Raw genomic sequence first — 23,505 nt, 5'->3', positions numbered from 1 at the left:
ACCGCACTCGAGTGCCGCCTACCCCAGGCGAGGCCTAGGCCTCTCAACCTGGACAGCAGCCTCCTACTCCCGGCGTCTCTCCGTTTTCCTCGACAGTCGCCCTGTGAAGCCTTGCGCTCCCATTCTGCAGGTGCCTGTGTTTGAGTCCGTGTGGTACTCGGTGTGACCTTGGCTAGACGACCCATCTCTCCCCTGCACCCCCACACAGCTGTGCCTGGCATATTTAGGGCCCACCCGTTCCCACCCATATACCTGAGGGAACTTTGCTCAGGCAGTGGAAGTGCCTCGTAGAATAATTCGGAGCTAAGTGACGGGGGTGGGTGGGATGCTATTAGCCTGATTCGGTGTCTTTGGGAGGAGTGGGGAGGGCATGTCCCGTTGCAGATCAGATGTAGTGACCCGGGACTGGTGCTTGTTACAGGGGGTGCCGCTCTGACGCCATGGGTGGGGCCTGGCGGGTGTGAGCAGAGAGCACCGAGTATTCCCATGCCCCAGGAAGAACGGGGCGTGTGCAAACACCTGTTCACACTAAGTGACCCGTGGGGAGTGTGAGAAAAGGAAAACCAGGCCTCCGTGAATGACCGACGGGTTTCAGACCGAGCTCCTAATGGCGGCAGAGACTTTCCAGCCCTCTCCTATTTCGAAGATCCTTGAGGCCAGCCTTTGGTGTTAGTGGGACTCAAAGTTGAACTCTGAAGTCCTGGCTCCAGGGAGGCATCGTAACCAGCAGCAGACCCGGTGCACGTTTCAGGAACTGCGCGCGCGCACGTTCAGAGTCGTGCAAGTCCGTTTTGCTCTAGTTTGCTATTTGTTTAACTCAAGATGTAGACGCATTTCCGCACTGCAGAAAGATTTTTGTACATGGCAAAACGGAGTTGCAAATCGTGAACACGACTTTTTCCTTAAAAATCCTTTCATATGTTCAACAGATTTTGATAAAGAAGTCCTACTCCATTAATAAGCTGTATATTGAAGTAGGCAGATACGACTTATTTAGTAGTATTTTCACCACTTCTAAGAAATGTGACATATTTTACTTCAAGCGTAGTCACTACCATGGCTTTAAATGGGCTGAAAAAATTGGAGGAGGGGGGGCTCTCAAAGGGGCGTGGCCAATGTATTTAAGGGCGTGGCTTAAAACACTAAAAGTCAGTGTTTAGCATAGTGTGCCGTCCGTCTGGAATTTTGCTGTTTCTGTCATTGCATGCATATATATAATACAACCAGTAACATCATACCCACAAGTCAGAACTATTGGTTTTGTCAATGGTTGTTAGTTGCATAAGATAAATAAGCAGCAACTATGGCATGTGTAGAATATTGAAAAAGCTTCTACTTAAAGCCCTGATAACACTACAACAATGTTGCTGCTCTTGAGTTTCAAAAACAGAAGGGAAATCGACAGAGAAAGTGACTCTCTTTAACCCCTTCGATGCTGATGACGAGCTCGTCATCAGCTACGGCGCTCGTATGCCGATGACTAGCTGAGCTCGTCATTTAACGCGAGTTTTCGAAAAACCCAGCACACAGCGGGAAAACCGCTAGCGCGCAAGGGGTTAAAGGACTTCCCTTCCTCTACAACACTCACCTGGCATGACATCATGCTGTAAATTCTCCACTAGTGACAAGTGAGCAGTGTTAGCACACGTACATCCATGTGCCTGCTGTCACTGCAGTTCGGAAAAAGACTTGGGGCCCGATTCACAGAACTAACTTAAGACAAAATCCTAAACTTACTACTTTTGATATTCACAGAAGTTAGGATTTTGTCTCAAGTTTGTCTTAAGACTGACTTAAGACAGACTTAAGACAAAATCCTAACTTAAGTCTGTCTTAAGTCTGTCTTAAGAGAAATTTAAGACAAAATCCTAACTTCTGTGAATACCAAAAGTAGTAAGTTTAGGATTTTGTCTTAAGTTAGTTCTGTAAATCGGGCCCAGACTGCTTGTGCAAGGACACAAAACAGAGACCGGTAGAGGCCCGTTTCGAGGCCCCCTCTAAAAAACTGCAGGTGCTCAGCACCGGTGAGAACTGGCCCACTTAAAGCCCTGGTCACTACTTTCACATTTGTAAGGCAGAAAAAAAGTACTTTCTCTATTTGTTGCTAGATAAAACAGCAGAAAGGTTGTGAAATCTGCTTGGCCCGTGTGTTACAGTGGTGGACAGATCATTTGGCCCTCATTCTATAACGGGAGCAGATATGACGGCGAAACAGAATTGTGTTTTTTCTGCACCAGTGTAAAGTCTCTGCAGCACAGCCCATCTGCTCTGGTGGCGCATCTGGGCTGGCCAGAGTGCACAGAGTGAAGGGACTAAAATAAGGACACATATGGGTGACAGATGGCCCACAGAGCGTGGAAAGGTGCTGTAGATACACAGTGGCAATGCATAGGTTCGAATCAGAGAAGGCTTGGTGCAGCACCTAAGCAAAGTTGTGAAGCACCAACACGTAAACACACCAAGGCTTGTTTCTCATTCTCCTCCTTGACCCTTCAGCACTGTTGGGCACCCTGCACCTATTGTGTGATTGGCTTAGACCTGCACACACCACACCAGACACCCACAGAGGTGCTGTGTGGTGCATAGTGTCATAGAGAGCCAACCTGCTGTGTCCGCACACCCAAGGTGCCCTTTAGCAAGGAGACCTTCGTTGGCCATTGCCTGCTGGCTCCACGTTTCTTGTAGGCCAGTCACTTCCGAACGCCAGAAGCCGAAGGCTTAGCACCCCTGCAGCACCGTTCCCAACATGCAGCTGTTCGTCCGGTTGGCACGGCAGGGGCCCGTGGCATGCTTTGAAGTGCCAGAGCAGCAAGGGCATCTATGGTCTCCTTTCAAGAAGAGCCGCCAGCTGACGTGGGCCACCGGGGACATGTCTTCAGATTGGCCTCATGCCATTGCTACTTCACTGCAAGTCGATCTACGTGTGACTCTGGGCCAGCATGCCTGGTGGTGGTTGGCCCCAGCAGTGGGATTGCTCACTCGCCTCAAGAGGTGGACACTTATCTCGTCAATGGTGATATGATGTCCCGCACTAATGCGTTTGTTTGCGGACTGTGCATGATGGATCTGAAATGCCAGCCCTGCGCTATTCAATTCACACCGTGCCAGCAGAGTTTTTAAGAATATGATACAATGGACACATTATACCGAGGGTATGATATCCAATGCGTGTGTGTAGCTAGAGGATGGAGTAAGCTCTAGTAATCTGGGATGTGCTGCTTGGTAGGAACACGTTTGGGATCTAACTAGCTGGTGCAAATGTTTTTGGTAAAGGCAGACATGCACTTGGATCAAGATTTGATTTGCAGATGTTGGGTGTGTACATGTAGGCGGGTGTATGCAGGGCTCGAGTCGGGGGTACACGCAGGTACACTGCGTCCCCCCACTCTTTTCACAGGGTGGACACCGTCCCCCTGCCAAGAAGTTGGGTCCCCAGAAATATGCTGAACTTGTCCCGGTGTAATTTTCAGACACCGGGACAAGTTCAGTAGCACCTGCACGTTGCATGCTTTCCATTCCCAGCAGGAACGTGCAGGCTGCGAGGGATCCTTTTTTCACCTCCAGCTGGGCCGAGATTAAGGGGCCATCCAGCCTCCTTTTGTTTGTATGTGCTGACTGGGGCCTTCCTGGAACCTTACATTTAAATGTAAATGCCACAGAGGGAAACAAAGGCTCACAGCTTGCCTTCTCTTCACAGGTACTTGAGAGAGGCATGCTTTTGCCTTTGTTCTGTCCCTGTATATAAATGCAGACACTGTAAGACTGTCAGGTGGGTTAGTCTGTCCCAGTATTTACACACGTTTTTTAAATAGCACTATTTTATTTCTTTTATAGTGCTACGTCGTGACGTCATGAGATAATTTGCATATTATCTTACTTGGTCAGTCCCCCCCACTTCTTTTTATAGGACTTGTGCCCTGGGTGTATGTATGTGTGCTATTCACTGGAACACCCCATACATTAATGGAGCGCCTAGGTGAGAGGTGTCCATTGAAATCACTGGTGAAGCGCCCGGGTCCCACTTTGGGCCACTTTAATTAATCCCTACTTCTCTGGAGAGCCTCAAGGCAGGATGCACCGTGGTGTTATTTAAGAATAAATACCGGTTATTGAGCGGCAAGATACTGTTCGAGGAGAACGTGTAATTTACAAAGAATTTTTAAAAAACATTTTGTACATTTATTCCGGTATCTGTGTGTTATTGTGTGTATTTCTGAGTCTGCTGGTATGTTTTTGTCTCGGAGTGTGTGTTCAACCAAAGTTTATTTTTCAATTCGGTTTGTTAGAGATTTTGACTAGAAATGTCAGGGCTTTCGGTTTCAGGGGTCCCTAGCCTTCATGAGAGAATTAAACTTAGACTGCATTGCTTATACCATCACTTTGCCCAGCTCAAAGTTTTGGGGGTATGACTTTGGAGAAATCGTATAAAAGTGAGGACCAGGTAGCTGCAATGTAAGTGCGGCGCACTTGACCTCTCCACCCAGATCCCCCCCCCCCCAAAAAAAAATCTGCCTAGGCACCAATTCTCCATGTCTTGTTTACCCCTTCTCTGTGCATGGTCTACTCAGCTGCTGTAGTTGAGCTACCTCCCAACATGGCTGCTGCCACAATCCGCTCCATATCCTGAGCATTTGATGGACTTAGCATCAATCTTGTGCTGAAGATTCTTAGGTCTATTGAATACAGGCAGAAACTTCTCTAAAACAACCTGTGCCACATGCACATCTTCCAGGTTAAGAGCAAAACATCCAATTTTCAGAGCATCTGCTGAACATTTACAACACGCAATCTGCCGAAACACAATAAAATACATACAAACCTGCTCTCTAGATACATCTGATGTCAGTGAGGAGACTTGATTGGCCACGCAAGGATGGCAAGAGGTCGGCACGGAATTAAACCGACCACTAAGCATGGGCGAGGTCAGCCCTGTGGACATTGTAGGATGTAGTTAGACTCAAGGGAGTCGCAGGGCCATTGGTCGACTTGAAGAGCCTGGCAAAGATTCCAGGACCGCTGTGTGTTTACTCGCAGAAGTTTGGCAGGCAGTATTCTTTTTCCATTTCACCGATCTCAGAGGTTACAGCTTCTTTCTGGTCCAAACCCTGGTGTGGTTCCAAACCCTTAAATAGAAGGGTACACTTTGTCTCAACAGAGGGTCAGTGCGGACGGCAGTCCCTCCAGGAGCGGTGCTTTTCAGAGGGATAGTCAATTTTCTGGATCTTGGCTCCGGCCACAATCATCTGCATCAACACAGAACTCGTTTGCCTTCGGGTTTGGCAGCTTAAGCCTGACTTTGCTCCTGGGAAACTAGCCGCATTGTTCCTATTGAAGATCACGGCAGTGTAAACATCCCAGTTTTTGACACCGTGTTTAGAAAACATCTCCGCTAGCTCTTCTCAATGGGGATAAGTGTCAAGGCCTCATGAAAAGGTGTCTGTAATGACAAAGGATTCCAGGTCTCCTGCAGTAAATGCATGCCAGATCGTTTAAACCACAGGCAATCGCAGCTCTGTCACGTGTCTCTATGGAGGATGAATTCTTTATACAACAGAAGACCATTTGGAGCAAAAAGGAACATTCTTTGGAAGTAACACTGAAGGAAGGAAACTCCATCAGGCCTAAAAATCATTAATGTTACCAGACCTGAAGGTCTAGTGCCCTGAATAACATACCTAACTGTAATCCGCTTGACCCATAAACTGGTCTCAAATTGTGTGATCCTACGCAAAGAATTTATTCCACAGCCACCTTTTTCATTATCGCATGAAAGATGAGTGTTGTACAGAAAACTGTTTTGTTTGATATAACAGAATAAACTTTTGTTCCATGTATAATAAGAATCTAGCCCACTCGTAGGGTATACACAATCCTTACTTGCCTCTTAGCTCTCTAATAATCAGGGCGGGGAAGGAAAGTTTCTCAGTTTGTTTCAAAACACTCGGAGCCCGATTCACAGAACTAATCTGAGACAAAATCCTAAACTCACTACTTTTGGTATTCACAGAAGGCATTTAGTAAATCTACTAAATGCCTTCTATGAATACAAAAAGTAGTAAGTTTAACCAAAACTAGTAAGTTTAACCAAAAGTAGTAAGTGCATTCTGTGAATACCAAAAGTAGTCAATTTAGAACTTAGTCTCAGATTAGTTCTGTGAATCAAGCCCTCACTTTTTATGGTAGTGGAAGCGCACGCTCATTTACAGGCACCCCAATTTTTATTGAAATGCCCATAGCCTTTCCCACTGACAAGCAGTTTTACTGAAGGACTATATAGTGTACAGACTGTAATGTGTGATAATGTACAGACTATAATGTGTGGGAATTGGGTTTCAGCAAATATTGATCATTTGCGCATCACCAAGTAAAGTGTTATTTGTTTTGATCTGGTTCAAATCTTTTTTTCCACAAAAATGTGCTTTCATCACCACTATTTTGAAATATTTGTAGTTCATTCATAAGCTATTTAAATGTTTTGTGTTAGAAGAATGATTGTCAGGCAGTTCACTTTGCAGTCAGAGAAACCATTGGATTAAATAAACAGCAATGAACACAAAGCGATTGTTACAAGTCAAAAACAAGATTTAAAGGCTTCTTTATTGCCCATTCACTTTCTGAAGGCTTCACCCACCACTAGCAGTTACTCAACTGGATTGAATGAAAGAGTGTCAATTAAACTCATATTTAGGGTACTCTTCTCACCATTGTTTTTGTGTAAATGGGTCATTCAGTGTGGAGAAAATAACGTGCCCTGGTAACAATCCCCAACAGTAGGCATTCTAGAAAGTTGCTTTGTTTGACTGCTTGTGTATTGAGATGTATTGTGACTTCATTCGCTGGATGGTCCTATGGAAGGTTGGATATTCAGTGCATAGCATGGCTTATTTTCTGGTCACATCTTTAGGATTTCACACTTGGATTAGAAAACCTAAGCAGGTTGCGCCAATAAAGGAGTCTCTTAAAGCTTTTTGACTTGGTCTGAATGCAGTAGATTCTCAGTTCAGCTAGAACCACTTAGAGGCTCTTCCCCAGGCTGATGGCATGGATTAAAGGCCTGAAAATCGCTGGATACCAGGTCCTCACCAAATGTGAAGTTAGACTTTACTATAGGTAAGCCTCCTTTCTTTGCCCAGGGAGAAAAATGGAGATTCCAGGCACAGCCAGTCCCACTTACTAGCACTTCTGAAAGATTACCAGGCTTGTGTTGATGGTGGATGGTTATCTGTTAGCTTGGTTGCTTCATGTGTCTCTTAAGATTCATGCTTCTGTTTAGACACATTATATTCTCCCAGTCTGGAGATGTGTTCAGCATCTGTCGAGACACCCTGATCCCTTTAATGACTTAAGGATTTATCAGGTGTGATGTTACCTTATCAACTTTCCACCAGCTCTGTCCTTTATTGGGAGGTTTAGATACCCCAGTGATACGTTTATGGTAGCATATTAACTGGGGTTTCGATGCTGCCATTCCCATTACCCGGTGTCCTTGCCCCAAGTTTGGCTCCAGTTCGAAGGCCCAAGAATCTTTGGGTGTTGTAAGCTTGCTGAAGTATTTCTGTCCGAATTTAATCCATGCTGATAACCTACATGAAGCATTTCTTATAACCAGTACCACTGGAATTATGCGATTTATCAACCTCTCGTGTGTAGAATAAATATGGATCTACTGCTCTTGCTACACAATTCACCACCTGCTTCTTAATTTGAAAATGTTGACACGAGAAAAATATATCTAGGTCAAATGGATCAAAAGTTACCAAATGCAACGTGGTGCCATACAGTGGCAGACACTTTGCAACTGTTGACTGGCCACATTTTAGATGCTGATTGATGTAATTTGTTAAGCGCGGTGAAACACCTGCCCGCATAGCATAACTGTGTGTTGTAATGACAAAATAGCGAAATAATAGTGCCACAGAATGCATTATTTATATTACATCACCCAGTATGCTTTATGTTGCTACATAATTAACTTAACCATACCACAAATGTGGAGTGGTGTGGCTCACTGGTTAGAGGCGGCAGACCCGGAAGCAGAGGACGGCCCGGGACCAGGGTTCAATCCCCGACGCGGCAGGGTCGCGGATCAGGGTCAGCGGACTCGATAATTCTCGCCTTGGTGCCTACTCTAACCAGGGATCACACTCGGCAACTCTGGGCATTAGCTTGCCTCATCTCCACAACGGCCCCCCACATACTCCGGGGATGCCTGGTTTCATCCAGGAGATACCCAGTAGGGTTCATCTCACAGGGAAAGCCAGGACGGGCTCCCCATCGGTCTACAGTGCGGAGATACCCCATGTGGGGTAATTCATGCACTTTACAGGACATCATTAAATTACATTACATTACAAAATACGGCCTTCCATTGTCACATAATTCCCTGCTTAATAGATGTTGTAGAGTCCTTTACAAAGTCTGAAGTTGAATATATATGCTCTTTCTTGGTACTCAGTCAGTGTTTTATGACAGCAGGCTATCCCTTCCACCTTATCACCGGTAATGCACTAGTAATAAGGTGGACGGGATACATTGGCATCTCTTAAAGATGGCCAGATGGGGCCGCGCCCTAGATCTGTTTGTCCTGATCCATCATCCCGCCTGTGCCACATCACCACATCTGTTGAATGTGCCTGAAGGCAGCACAGAAAACAGACACTGCACCTTGCCACACACATTCATTTGCCAAATATCTTTCAATACTAAGCAGTGTTTGCTAAATTTGTATGTGTGGGTTTTTATCTATATACACATGTAAAGCTATAGATATGTTCATGCATGCAAATTCAGATGTAAACGTTTTAAGGAACCCTCAGATATATATCCTTTGAATTGCAGGTGGCCCCCAGCGTTTAACTGTGGCCCAATGCGTGAGCCCCTTAAAAAATGTACTTCTAGAGACGCTACTGATTGAATATCTGTCACGTTTGAGATGCCAACCTCTAATAAAGGCTCTAAGTGATTTGTACAGGATCACAGGATGTGGAGCCAAGGCTGGGACTCCAGTCTGCTTCCCCAGTTCCAAAGTTAGCTGCTCGAGTTGTTAGGCCACATCTCTCACACTTTTCTTCCTTCCTCTTATCCAGTTTTTAATGGACTATTTCTAGCTGTGTGGTTGTAACACTTTCTTGCTATTGATTCTTTCTTGGTTTGAAACCCAATTCCTGGCCTTGTTTGGATATTTTCTTGGCGCCTGTCTGTGTTATTCCCCAATAGCTGAAGTTTCATGAGGTTGGCTGAAACTTTGGACTTCTAAGACCCACCTCCCGTCTAACATTCCTCTTATTAATCGACTGCTAGGGATTTCCATTTCATACATCACTGTTTGTGTTGGCTGAAGTTCCTTCATCTCCCTCCCTACACACAATCCCTCCTGTAACTCTTTTCTATGCACTGATTGACGCCCTTAGTATTTTCTCCACAAGATGCTTGCAATGTGCTCCAGTGTTTTCTGCATTCAAATATGGCCGCCTTTGAAGTGGCTACATCAACTCACAAACCTCTCTTTTTCTGGTAGTGATCCGCGCCAAGGTGGTTGGAAAGAAGCTGATGAAGGACGGGCCTTTCGGCACCATGCGGTACACAGTGAAACAGATGAAGGTAAGCATTTGGGATTCATCTGGGGCACCAGTTGTGCAAGGGTGACTCGTGGGAATGTGAACAAGTCCATTATTAAACACACAACTCTCAACAATGTCCAAGCACAACTGGCCGTGAAGCGCAGTCCGATACATTAGAAGATGACATACAACCACACGAGAAATCCAATGGGACTCAAAACAGACACCCCCTCCTTGCTCTCACACGCTGCACCCTATAGCCCATATATCACTATGGGTGGAATCGGATGCCCGCTCTTCCACTAGCCATTTGAGGACTCTGGCTTGGTTGAGGTAAATGCACCCAGCTGGTTCCTCGCCATTGGCCGCAGTTGATTGGTTTTAAGAAATTGCCCAACATACAGCGAATGCTACATCTTGTTTTTCTTTCTTTCTCTCCAGATGTACAGAGGGTTCAAGAAGCTGCCCCACGTCCAGTACATTTACACCGAGGCATCAGAGAGCCTGTGCGGGGTCAAGCTTGAGGTCAACAAGTACCAATACCTGATCACAGGTGAGTGTCTGCCTAATGAGAAGATGAATGCATTCTAAAACGAAAACTTTCTGGGACACCCTATGCGCTGACCTCCCTGTCCCGACCCCAGCATTATCTTCAACAGCCAGTTTTTTAAAATGTACAGTTCTTTACAGATTATTTTAATCGATAAAATAATTGTATATATCTAGCAACCTGTCTCTATTATTATTTTTCTCAATTTACTTAAAACTAGGGGTGGGCGGAATTTGCGTAGTTTCGCTACGCAAAGCTCAGTGAAACGGTAAAAAAACTCAGCGAGCGCACAGAGTTCCGCGAACATGTGGAATTGCATTTCTGCCCCTTTGTGATGCTTTTTTCCAGTTCGTGAACGCTGTTTGTGTGCTCGGGGGGAAATATCTAGTAAAAACGCATTTTGAAAGCGCGAACAAGCAAAAAATTCTGCAAAGCCACGGATCGCGGAATTTTGGGAAATTCCGCGTTCTCCGTGGAAAGCGAAATTACCCAAATTCCGCAAATTCGGCGAGCGGAACAGAATTTACCGCCCAGGCCTACTTAAATCAAGCCTCGTCTCGTAAATCGTTTTTGTCAGGTGATACTAGGGCACAGGGAAACATCTAAACTTTAGTGACATGCCTTCAAATTAATGATTTCTTCCTGGAGAGCCACACTGTCGTGAGATATTTTGGAGAAATTAAGAAGTTAAAAAAAATCAGTTATGTGCAGTGTTTGTGGAAGACTGTATCCAGGAACAGCAATAAAAGTTACATCTGAGGAACAGACCTGAAGGAACTGATTTATGAAATGTATACTCCCTCAGGGAGATGCGCGTAGGCGTTACGGAACTAAGACGTTGCCTAGGAAACACCGTAATACAAAGATGATAGAAACCATGTTATAACTTATTTATGTTTCTCTAAATAGACTTATATTGAGGATTTTACTTTTTAAATATTGCATTCACAGATTCCAAAGTAGTGTGTACAGTGTTTAATTTTAGCTGATGTTTGCAGGTGGGGCCCACCGGCACTCATATTGGAGGACTAGCATGTATTTTTCCTCATCAGACATTGCACGTGAGCAAGAGAAAGAAAACACACAATGGGGAGGGAAAGAGGAAGAGAAATACAGAAAAAATGTCACAAAGGGAGAAAAGTGGTATCCTGCGCGAGTGAGATGTTGGGGCAAGGAGTGTCGATGGAAGCGCTGAGATGGTTTCAACAGTACGCAGCCTTGGTATTGGGTGCGCTGATATCTATAAGCACCGACCGCAGGTTTCTGAGCAGAACTTTGGGCACCAGGTCTTATTCTATTATAAATAAAGAACTGAATGCATTGTATGTAAATGCACTCTCTCCATTAAAATAGCTGCATGCTCTCCTGAGCATCAAGGGATGGTAACCCTGACACCTTGTGAGTCATTGCACCCACATTATCTTACAGTCAACGTTACCTGTCAGGGGTGCTCAGATGCTCACCCACCTGTTGGAGAGTTGCTGAATGTCTACTTTATACAGAATGTTGTCTTTTTACGGACAGGTTCTTTTGAGAACTACAGATCTTATCTGGGAAACACTGTATTAAGGCAGAATATTTGCTCAGATATGGTCACAGTGGGGTTCCTGACATACTGGCAGAGGGAATGCACCTAAGAATGCAGCCCAGGCCTGACCTTTTGTGTTCTCTGTTCCAGGCCGGGTCTATGAAGGGAAGGTGTACACTGGCCTGTGTAATTTCATCGAGAAGTGGGAGGCACTGACGATGGCTCAACGAAAGGGGCTGAACCACCGCTACCACCTGGGCTGTAACTGCAAGGTAAGTGCCTGATGAGGACCTGGTGTTTTCAGTGGCGGCCGCCACAAACAAAGGGTGGTGAGGTGGATGGAGGGAGCACGAGAGGGGGAGCGTGGGGTGGGGATAGCCCAGCGGGAGAGGGGTTAATAATGTATATATTTTTTTAAAGTAATTTATTTTAAGTTGCCGGCCGCCTCCCGTGTTGCACCTCCGTGTTCTTCCTGGTCCAAGCAGACACTGGGACAGACTCCCTGTGCAATCCCCGCACTGCTCTCATGCAATGAGAGCAACACGGGCATTGGCCTGAGCAGGCTGAAAAGACCCTCTGGTCAGGCAGGGAGTTTGTGCTGTTCCTCCATCCCGCCTGTTCAATACAGCCAGGTTGGAGAAACCTAAGTGCGCATTTGTGTTTGGCCAGCCAGAGACGGGTGGCCAAACACACATGTGCACTTAGAAGTGCACACAGCACTCCTCCTCCCCCCTCCCTTTGCCAAGCCCGCTGCACCATATAAGGTGTGTGGCTGGAATCGGTGTCTTTGTTTTAATCCTATGTGAGAAGTGTTCCTATGTCCTGTGCGATAACAACCAAGCTATGTTTATGGTGTACTTCTAGGAGCATGTTTTTACTACAATTCACACTGATTGGCAGTGAATCTGTTAGACATAATTCTGCATCACAGAAATCAGCAGCACTGGATTCTGAAGAGTGAATGGTAGAATCTGGTGATTTTACAAAATATTTTAGAGTCCGGTTTTTCTTCGAATAAAATCTACCAGGTTGTTGGATTAGCCACCTTAAAATACGAAAACAATCGCAACCACATACAACTTTGAAAGTGAGTGCCCTGCCAGTATCTAAGATGGATTCTTCCCTAAACCCAAACTGTTCCACCAGCCACGTGGTAACTAAGAGATGTAACTTCAGAGCATATACAATGAAGCTGCACAAGATGATGTGAGAAGAGCAACATATTTGATTGGCTGCTTTGAAATCCTTTCCATCAAACACTACTTTGCTGGTCAGTGAGGTAATTCCACATTGAGGTGCTCCAGGAAGGTGTATCAGTAAGGCACTGAGACCATGTCCCAGCAGCCACGCCAATTCCAACTAGCTGATTACGATACAGCTGGTCGGAACTGAAATTGCCTGGTCATTCCGGCTAGATTCCGATGGGCTCAAGGAGCCCGTCAGCCAGTCGGAACCGACCCGTAATCCATATGGATGGCTATTTACGCCGGCTGACTTACGATGTGCGATTTTCGGCAAGGTTTCCATGCCGGCCTTTCCGACATGAAAATCCTTTCGGAAAGCGTGTTTTGCGGCCCTTAGTAGGGCCCCCTTTCAATTGTGGCCTCCTGTTGGGGGCCGAGGGGGCACCTTTGGTGCCTCCCTGTTAATCCATGCACCTTGTGGGGGTGCAGGGATTAACATTATCTCCCATTTCTATATACGGCTGTAACACAAGCTCTCATAGAGAAATGAGAGAATGTGCGGTTGCATCATAATTAGGCGGGAGGGACCTTCGACAGGAGGTCAGTCAGTCCCGTTTCCACTACAGGGACCAATAATATTTGTCCTATGGTATTTTTTAATACGATATTCTGACATACAACCATAGCTTTGCAACTCCATCAGGCTTCTCTTGCCTCCTAGACTGACAGCCCATTGAAGATTCTGTGTGCTCACTCTGTGCTACTCTACAGCTGCCATCGCGCACTCACTCACTGCCACCCTAGAACTGTCATCGCCCTGTCAACACTCTGGAATCTACAGCAGCCTTGCCATTCAGCATTTATGTGCTAGCCTGATGTGCAAGTTTACGATCCGCCCGTTCCTTTTCTGCTTCTATTATCACTTAAGAATTCGACCCTTCTTCTTGCCTCTCCTTCTGAATCCTATCCCATTCCATTTATTTTTAGACTGCTCAGGCAGAGGTGATGGAGCACATTAAAGAAACTAATTTAAACAGGAAATCCGGTGAGAGGAAAGCTCACTGTAAATAATCAAGCATGCTGCCCAAGCATCGCAAGCAGGATGTCCCAGATTCTGACAACACAAGCCTGCAACTGACATGGGCTAGACAAAGAATCTGAGACAGAGCTAAGATAGCCATCAAGAATTGAACAACAAACCCAAACAAACGACATGACCTCGCCCAAGAATGGAAGGGCCTCTGTCCTACAGCGAGACAATGTGCGATTGGAACTGAGAAAGAATCCTGGCCTGAACCGCTGTGGGCATGCCTGGCGAAGACCTCGAGAAGGAGTGCCAGGATTTTAGGGCTTCGCTCACATCCTTTCAGCTCAAATTGCATGGGAACAATAGTGGTTCTGGGCAGAAGACAAGCCTCCTTTGTCTGACCTCCACCCATCTGCATTCTAAGCGGCAGCCCAGTGTTCCTTATACATGGCATTCCAGGCACGGGTCCTAGAGCCCCTGGGCAAGCAACCGCCCGCATGTCTTAGCAGACCGTGCTGCTCATACCAAAGACTTTCTCTATCCAGCAGAGCTCTGCTATGGAATAGGCGCTGCTTTGTGCGGTCGGTTACTCATGGCTCATGCTGCTGGCGCATGAGCTGTGTCTCCGTTGTGTGAAAAGACTAGCGGGCTACAGGCACATCCTATTCTGACTCCCCCCTCACCCTCCAATAATCCCCTTACAACCCTCACTGCCTATCAGGGTGTTGTCGGTGATGCCTAGTATAGAACTGTAGGAGATTACACCACTTCTGCACTATTTTGTAGTGTTTAAAGGCCCGATTCACAGAATGAACTTAAGACTCAATCCTAAACTTACTACTATTTTGGTATTCACAGAATGCACTTACTACTTTTGGCATTCACAGAATGAATTTACTAATTTTCGTATTCACAGAAGTTAGGATTTTGTCTTTAGTCTGTCTTACGTCTGTCTTAAGTTTGTCTTAAGCCAAACTTTGAACAAAATCCTAACTTCTGTGAATACCAAAAGTAGTAAGTTCATTCTGTGAATACCAAAAGTAGTAAGTTCATTCTGTGAATACAAAAATAGTAGTAAGTTTAGGATTGAGTCTTAAGTTTATTCTGTGAATCGGGCCCTAAGCGTTTATCGTTGCTATTATATTACACAACATGAGTTTTTTATTGCATTCACACTTATGTTCTATACCTCTTGCAAGCCCAAAAGTGCTTTCTTGAATGTTTAATGATGATTCAGGCAGAAAGTAAGCATCACTATTGGTCCCCTACACACATCAAACCTATCTCCCACAGACTCGCATGTGAAGTGCTTTCTTGAATGTTTAATGATGATTCAGGCAGAAAGTAAGCATCACTATTGGTCCCCTACACACATCAAACCTATCTCCCACAGACTTGCATGTGAGTACACAAGGCCCCTTGTTTCTCCTGCTTAGGACAATGGCAGATCACTTGGTTCTAGATGGGGGTTGAGCTCAACAGCTAAAGGCTTGAGTGCATAGCAGAATTGCCCATCTAACTTATCAAGCTGCTCTGTCCTCTTGGTGCGAGCGGTCTACCTGGCAGAAAGAGTCCTAAATGGGTTGACTCATATTCTAAAGAGACACTGTCTCAAGTATTTGCCAGTTACGCAAATGTTGAATATTGACGGTCTATCTCTTGGAAAATTAGATCCTAGGTGAATATACTTTTGACAAAGTTTAGGCTCAATCTTTTGCTCCACAAAGACCCAAGAGCTAACAAGTTCTTTGGTATTGGGACGCTGTTACAGAAGAAACAGCTAGACATGTTTGTGTTCTGCCTGGAAAGAGGTTTCAAGCCATTGACCAGCTGTCCAGCACTGAAGGATCAATGTCTGACTGACTACTAGGAAGGGAAGGGCACAAACTTTGGAAACCATAATGTAGTTGAGGCAGAGTCCAAATCCCGTGCACAAGCCTTTACTGATTCTTTCTTTATTGCAAAATTCTGTTAGTTGAGACTACACGTGCAAGTTCAAAGCTCATGTGTTGGGACCATAAGGATGTGAAGACTGTGTAGTAAGCATGGGCGGAAAATCCGTTACGCTCGCGGATTTTGCGGATTTTCGGTAAATTCGCAATCCGCGAGATTTGCGAATTTCCCGCAAAATCCGCAAATTCGCACGCAGCGGATTTTTTTTCTTTGCGGTGTAAGTTCGCAATTGCGAACATGTAGGTGCGGCGGGCAGCAACAATCTCGCACTCGCGAAATTACAAAAATTGCAATTCCGCACAAGAAATCTACTAGCAAGCAGCATAGACCTTCTGAAAATGATGATTTTTATCAGAATAACTCCTCAGGTTGACATTTGCCTGCACTTTTTTTAGATTTGAGGCCTTTTGATTTTCTTTGGATAACTTGTGGATTAGAAATCAACTTTCTCATATAAGCTTGGTGGGGCATTAAAGTTGCTGTAATGCTGCTCTGCAGAAAAACGAGTTTTGCAAAAGTGAAAGCAGGTTCAAAAGTTCAAACTCATCATTAGTAACCGTTCCCTGTAGTGCTTCCTGACAAGGGCCCTTCCAAACTTCAGTTGCTAGTTGCAACAATTGTTCAGTTGCTAGTTGCAACAATTGTATGACCCTGCTCTGACCCTCACAGCAGGCTCATAGAATAGCTACAAGTAGGCCACAAAGGTCCTGGAAAAAAAATTTGCACTGCAACAGAAAGCAAATTACAGATAAGGATGCAGGTGCCAGACTGGAATTTTAAAACAGTGACACATTAATAAATCAACCCCAAATTAATTCATGTCAGTTGAAGCAGGCAGGTGTGCTTGCTTTTTCCCCCCATAATCTACAGTGATGATGAACCAGAGGGTGGCATAAGGCATTGATGTACCAGAGGGTGGCATGGGTAAAACAGAGGGTGGCAGGGGTGAAACAGAGGGTGCTGGGAACCTGTGATGATGAACCAGACGTAGATACAACATAATCGTGACCGTTGCGAGCCGACATGTAAGTTCGCGATTGCGAACTGTTACAAAACCCTCGCGAACTGTCAGAAATCCTTGCGAACTGGCAGAAATCCTTGCAAACACAAAAAAAATCCGCAAATTCGCGAGAATTCGCGGATTTTGCGGATTGCGAGTTCGCAAATTCGCAAAATTCGCGAACGCCAGATTCGCAAAATTTGCCCATGCTTACTGTGTAGCTCATAGTGTACGGGGCAAGGACAGATGGCATTTTACAGGTCCTGTTATAATCAACTTCATTAAAAAAAAATATATATATATATATATTTCTAAGTATCATTAGATAGGATAATCTGTTGGCGTTAATGTTTTGTAACTGTGAATAATCTATATTAGTTGGTTTATTGTACATTGGTAAATCGTATATATCCTAAATTTTTTTTTTGAAGACTCTGGGTTGTAGTGGTGGTATTTGGTGTGAAATCAACAAGTAAAAATTTAGGTTATCTGTTGAATATTACAATATATTTATTTTCCATGTTGCTGTTCACCATACTTCTTGCTAGCTTGGTAATCACCATTCATAAAATGCAAATTAAAAAACAGTGGGAACCTTCCCTTGTGTCTTTCGTTCCAGATTAAGCCCTGCTATTACTTGCCCTGCTTCATAACCTCCAAGAACGAGTGTCTCTGGACCGACATGCTGTCCAACTTTGGCTACCCCGGCTACCAGTCCAAGCACTACGCTTGCATCAAGCAGAAGGAGGGCTACTGCAGCTGGTACCGGGGTTGGGCGCCTCCCGACAAGACCATCATCAACGCTACAGACCCGTGAGCGCGCCTGCCCGCTGCGCCGCCTCATTGGACAGTAATTCTGATATAGCTGCAATGTATGCAGCAGCAATGAAATTAAGTCCTCTGGTTTCTTGCAACAATTTTTAGCACTTTGAACACTTAAAGAAAACAGCGAAAGTCTATTTCAACCTTTATTTTTCGTACATCACTTACTGCATTTCCTGGTATCACCCCGAATCCCCCCAGTGTGAAAGACTCAGACTGTGAAAAGACACCTTTTTGGCCGGTGGGGGCCTGAAGAAGGGTTGGCCGGCCTAGAGAAGTGCTGTCTACGATTGCTGTCGACTACAGTTTCCGAAGGAGAGAAGGATCCGAAAGAGCCTTGTGTGTTTTGTATCCGATTGCTTGTTATTTGGGGTTTGGGACTGAACACTGCTTTCCCCTTGTGCACGTCTCCAAAGCAGACTGAGTGGCTATTGAGTCTTTCTAGGCACATATTGAAGAAAAAAAACACTAACTTGTCCTTGAAAACTGCCTTTTTTTATTAACAATTCCACAAAACTGTGTGGTGACTGACCAGTGGGGTGTCTTGCTTGTTAGTCGTTTAGAAGCAGATCTGGTTTATGGGACAGATAACTTTCCAATAGGCCTCTTGCTCTCTGCAGCCAACAAGATTCTTCTTTTTGGGTTTTGCATTCCCCAGTTGGTGCTGTTAAAAGGGCTGGAAACCAAAATCAGCCGTGGCAAAACTGTTCAAACCAACCCACACTGAAGGAGGACAGGACTAGAATAGGGTCTTGATGGCATTGTTGGGTCATGGCCGCCCATCCAAACTGCTACAAGCCAATCGGGAAAGGCCAGAGTGGCGGATTGGCCAATCTAGGCCTTCTAGTTAAGGAGTGCTGTGCTGCTCAATTGGATGCAAGATTCACTTATAGGGGCACTGCTGGCAAGCTATGGAAAGGCATGGCTTTTCTATAAGATGACTATTAACCCCTTAAGCGCTGCCGTCGGCCAACGGTCGTCGCGAGCACTACCTTGCCAGTGTTGCGCACGACCGTTGGCCGACGGGCCAGCGCTCGTTATTTGAACGTTCAGCACTTGGTGCTGAACGTTCGACGCAGCTAAGAGCTTAAGAGCAATTTGTTCTGAATGCTGCTGGTTCTGACAAGGTAAAAGGCACATGTGAGCTATTTACCACTCTAACTGAAGAGAATCCAGGACACCGCTCCTGTCGTAGGTTCTGTTGGGCAATGCCAGTCCAAGCAGAAGAGAGATCAGCTTAAAATTCTAAGAAGGTCAACTCAGTCTTTTATTATTTTGTGGCAGATGCACTGCGTATCATTTATAATGCGGGGGAGGGGCAAAATAATATTTAAACAGTTTTGAGTGCTTTATATTATTATAAATACCCAAATTATTATAATTAAATATTATTTTTATGATCACGGGAGAGTTAATATATGTACCATTTCCCTCCTGTCATTCCCTTCTTCCAGTTTAGTACTGATATCTGGATTGGCCTCTCAAACGATGGTGAGGTCTCGCCTGACGTAACAATGTGTTGACTGCCCCTTCAGCCTTACCAGCTTTGCATGACTTGCAGAAAGAATGCTAAATATACTTGGAGGGGGGGGAAGGGCCATTGGAGATGGGCCTGGGTATAATCCGGCAGCTGGGAAGGAGGTGTCGAACGCAAACCTAAAGGGGTGGTCCTTGCGTGAGACGAGGACCGCAGGGGAATCCACAGTGCCAGGGGCTACTTAATGTTTTTATATGACTGAACAGTAAGTGGGAAGCGATTAAACCACAGTACGGGGGGCTACTTTTGAATATAAAACCTGTGAGGGGGAAGTATGATGCAAATCTCACAATGTGAGGGCATATTTTTTAGGTTGTGAAAGAGTATATGAAAAAAATGAGCAGTTAACAGTCTTATTAGGGCGTGCTGTTTAAATTTTTTTATTTTTAAGGCATAGAGGTGGGAAAAGGAGGGACAAGCAATGTTTGGGAGCCAATTTTAAATGTTTTGGCAAAAATACTATAAGGTCAAACATAAGGCTACTATAACAAGCTGTAGTGCCTGCAACGCAAAAGAAGACTTGTTGTGAGGGTTCCAAATACGCAAGTTATTTTTGCATTGCCTATTACTCTAAATGACTTGTTTATTTCAATTGCAGGTGATTGAAACGTGTTTGTATTCTGACAAGTTATTTTTTCTCATAACAGACAACTGCCATGGAGAAACATCAAATTATAAGGAGAAAGACACAAATTTGACACATGGGGGCTTAATGGTGTTCTGATAATTTGCACAGCATGTTTCTAATTACAAAATGTTGTCACTGTCTGTAGCGCCAATATTCGATTGCTGCACATATAATTTAAGGACATTTTCATCTTCTACAGATCTGAGTATTTGTATATTGTAAATTATTCCTTTAAAAATATTTTGAAGTACATTGACACACTTATGATTGATTGATATGACTAAACCCTTTTGGTGTGGGAGAAAAGATAACCAGTCACCCAAGTCATCTGGGTGTAAGTGATCTTCAATTCTTTTCCTGTAATTTTAGTCCTGTGACTTTGCATTCCAAGTGAGCCAGAAACAAAATGTGGCCTTTGGGCTAATCTGGTTTAATAAGGCGTCTGAGACATTCTATAGATGCGACACTGCGGTCACCAGTATATGTTGTCCACTCAGTCAATAATAAATTCATGCTCAGCAACTTTTGTTCTGTTCATACAAGGACAAGGTCTTAAATGTGCAGTACCGTCTGAAGAAAAATGGCACCTGAAAATCAAATCATGTGGATAATTCTTGATTGTCATTCCTCCAGAAACAAGGCACCGGGACAGGAAATGCCCCTAACCAAATCTACACATGGATGTATGACGCTACAACGCATGCTTTTACCACGCATGCTGTTACAACGCAGGTTTTACTACGCATACCATTACAACGCATAGCGCTTTGGGATGCTGGATAGTGAATAGTTTAATTTACTATTCCAACTCCAGTACCCGTGGACACTAGGGAAGGTGTTGGATAGTAAATTAAATCTATTCCCTATCCTAGAGCGCCCCCCAGCGCAATCGTTGTAATGGTTTTCGTTGTAAAACCTGCGTTGTAATAGCACTGCGTGGTAAAAGTTGCGTTGTAAAGGATGTTTCCCATCTACACATATATGAATATGCCACTATGTTGAGAGCAAAAGTACAGGTTGTAAGGTTCCAAAAAACTGTTCTAAAAAGAAATGAGCATTCTTTGTTGCCTTTTTCCCCTCCAAGGTAGAACATGTGTAGTGTGACACAACTGGTGCACCACTGTGATGGGCATTTAACTAGCCTAGGTTTCTGTATATCCAACAGGTATGCAATTTAGCCCAAATGGATGATCAGTCACAGGCATGGGCTCGCTGGCCATGGTTCTACAGACCTGGCCAACATGGCTCCCTCTGCCTGTTGCTCAAACACCACTACTGATATTGTGAAAAATCCGTGTAATGGAATAAGTACTCAAAGTTTGGAGTATTTTCTCCTATATTCAGTGTAATTTGAAAGATTCAGGACAGAAGAGAGGCACAAGTATGTGCCCGCTTTCTTTAGGAAAATGAGTAGCCATTGAAATAAAGATTGCCTGATACTCAAAGTAGGAATGTAAGTTTCTGTGAGTTGCCCTTTCCTGCTCCCCTTGGTAAAGTACATGAAGATTGTGTCCAGACCTCAGACCTGAAAAGAAAGTCTGCAAAAGTTTACTTAACCTTATTGACTGTTCAACTTAGCAATCAATCCTCTTTTAAGGCGCTAGTTCGACTAGGCTAGTCAAGCACGTGCCTTGAAAAAGCAGACAAGAGCATCTGAAGATAGTTTATATAATGAATCTTTTCAGATATGATTTTTAAAGTTCACACTATTTTTGAGGAGACAGTTTATACTGCCTTAGGAAGGAATTTTGTACAGTCAGAAGTTTTTGAGAAGCTAGTTTAACTAGATGTTTTTCTTTTGAAGAGCTAGTTCAACTAGTCCACACTTTTAATAGACATTGTTTTAAATATAACGCAAACATATTAATTAAGCTGGGGTAAGGTTTATCACCCCCCCTTTTTTTATTTCTCTCTCACTGGCGAAAATGCAGAGTATTGTCTTGATTTTGAATCCACTGATGTTTTTTTCCATTTGTTTATGTAAATAAAATATGTATATATTTTTTATTAAACTACATTTTTCTTATTTTAAAGAGGAGTCTTTGTGTCATTTTCTGAAATGTGCCAACAGCTAGAACAAGGTGAAGCACCAGAAATGCTCCATATGCCAGATTGGCAAGCTACCACACCAAGGGGCATATTTACAAGGGAATATTGTCACGTCACCTTTAGTGACGTTCTGGTGGTGATATCCAATTCTCCATATTTACAAAGCGGCGTTAAGCCACTTAACATGGCTGAACACCGGCTTGTAAATAAGGCCCCCTTTCACGCTCCACTTAGCTTAAAAGGGGTGTGCAATGTGTGTTGCAGTGGGCGTTCTGCCGCAACACCCATTGTTTTTTCATGCTGCCCCATATTTACATGGATGGAGCAGCACAAAAAACTAAGGCTAGTTTAAAACTGGTCTTAGGATGGTGCTATGAGGAGAATTTATTAATATCTCCTCGTAGTGTGCTCTTTCTGTGCATAACGCATAGAAACAGCAAATCGTCTTTAAGGGTGTCTTTTCCTGCAACTTAAAATATGGTTAAGCGAGTGACAAAGCACTCTGGTTCTAGCCCTTAAACAACACATCTCCAGACTTATATCGCATTCAATTGGACGTAGCCACAGAACCAAGAGTATGAAGAGAACAGATTTTAATCCATTCTAACAAGCGGAGTCGGGTTTCGGGTAACACTGGAACCATGTGAAAGTTACTGGACTGCGATAAATGCACAGTACACATTCTCCCAATGGTATATCCTGGTCGCAATGCCCATAACATAACCTATGCAACAGAGATGGTGCAGTATTCTTAGCTCTTTGTGTGAACTTGTCTTTCCCTCTGCCTAAAATGGCTCCAGTTAGGCTAACCTCTGCTCGTTTCACAATGGCCTTGAAATCACGGGGTTGGGCAGATGGCATCATAAGTTATAATGTTACCGTGGTGTCCTCCGCCCTCATTGCCACAAACTAGTCTCAACACAGAGTGAGAGATGGATGGAAAAGACTTGCTCAAGCACACCCTCCTATTATACCACACTTCACAAAAAGGTGCTTGGGTATATGTCCTATCACTATTGAAGCCCAGGACCATGTCCCTTACAATGTCCTACATCAAACAAGATGCTTAAGGAGTCGCCTCACCCACAACTTCTCGTGTCATGCTTCATCATAGGCGGCCCCCACACTGATGTAGGACTGTGCCACTTCAGTGGACTCAACCAAATCTGGATATTCTCTGAAGCAGGACAATACAGGGGTCCAGATGATATCTAAGGGTATAGCCAAAAGTGTCCTTTTATTACAGTGTGCCCTTGATATGATTAAAAACCTCTAAAACTAGTGGATATATCGGACAATGATAAGTCAGACCACATGGCCTGCAATAGTGATAGGACATATACCCAAGCACCTTTTTGTGAAGTGTCAAACTAGGGCCCGACCTCCCAGGAGCCTGGAAATTAAACTTTCTCACAGCAAACAATGATATCCAAACCATGTAATAGGTATTCCTATAAATTACAAAAAATTCCTTTTAACACCTGGTCAGTCTTTAATGGTAGAAACAGGTTTTCTTTGATCCCCGCTGCACAGCCTGGTTTGTCGCGGGGCCATTGTCCCCTCTGAATGCATGTTATGTTAACAATTGTCATCACCGACCCAACACATTGATCACCCACAGAAACAGATGCTAAAGTCACCCATGTAAATGGTTTGGGCCCGATTCA

The 23,505-nt window shown here is 44.4% G+C and overlaps 2 protein-coding genes across 2 annotated transcripts in view; one reads left to right on the top strand and one right to left on the bottom strand.

The window, feature by feature from the left end:
• Positions 1-21,822, top strand: part of TIMP3 (TIMP metallopeptidase inhibitor 3) — a 57,725-nt gene extending 35,903 nt beyond the window's left edge. The window contains exons 2-5 of the mRNA XM_086953011.1: positions 9,518-9,600; positions 10,002-10,113; positions 11,789-11,910; positions 17,422-21,822. Of these exons, the coding sequence (XP_086809137.1) occupies positions 9,518-9,600; positions 10,002-10,113; positions 11,789-11,910; positions 17,422-17,619 (515 nt within the window). The 3' untranslated portion in view covers positions 17,620-21,822. The remainder of the gene's footprint in view (positions 1-9,517; positions 9,601-10,001; positions 10,114-11,788; positions 11,911-17,421) is intronic.
• Positions 1-23,505, bottom strand: part of SYN3 (synapsin III) — a 1,181,147-nt gene that overhangs the window by 561,835 nt on the left and 595,807 nt on the right. The window lies entirely within an intron of this gene.

The sequence above is a fragment of the Lissotriton vulgaris genome, chromosome 1_2, assembly GCF_964263255.1.
Source record: "Lissotriton vulgaris chromosome 1_2, aLisVul1.2, whole genome shotgun sequence".
Lineage (NCBI taxonomy): Eukaryota > Metazoa > Chordata > Amphibia > Caudata > Salamandridae > Lissotriton > Lissotriton vulgaris.
This window is presented reverse-complemented; position numbering and strand designations above follow the sequence as displayed.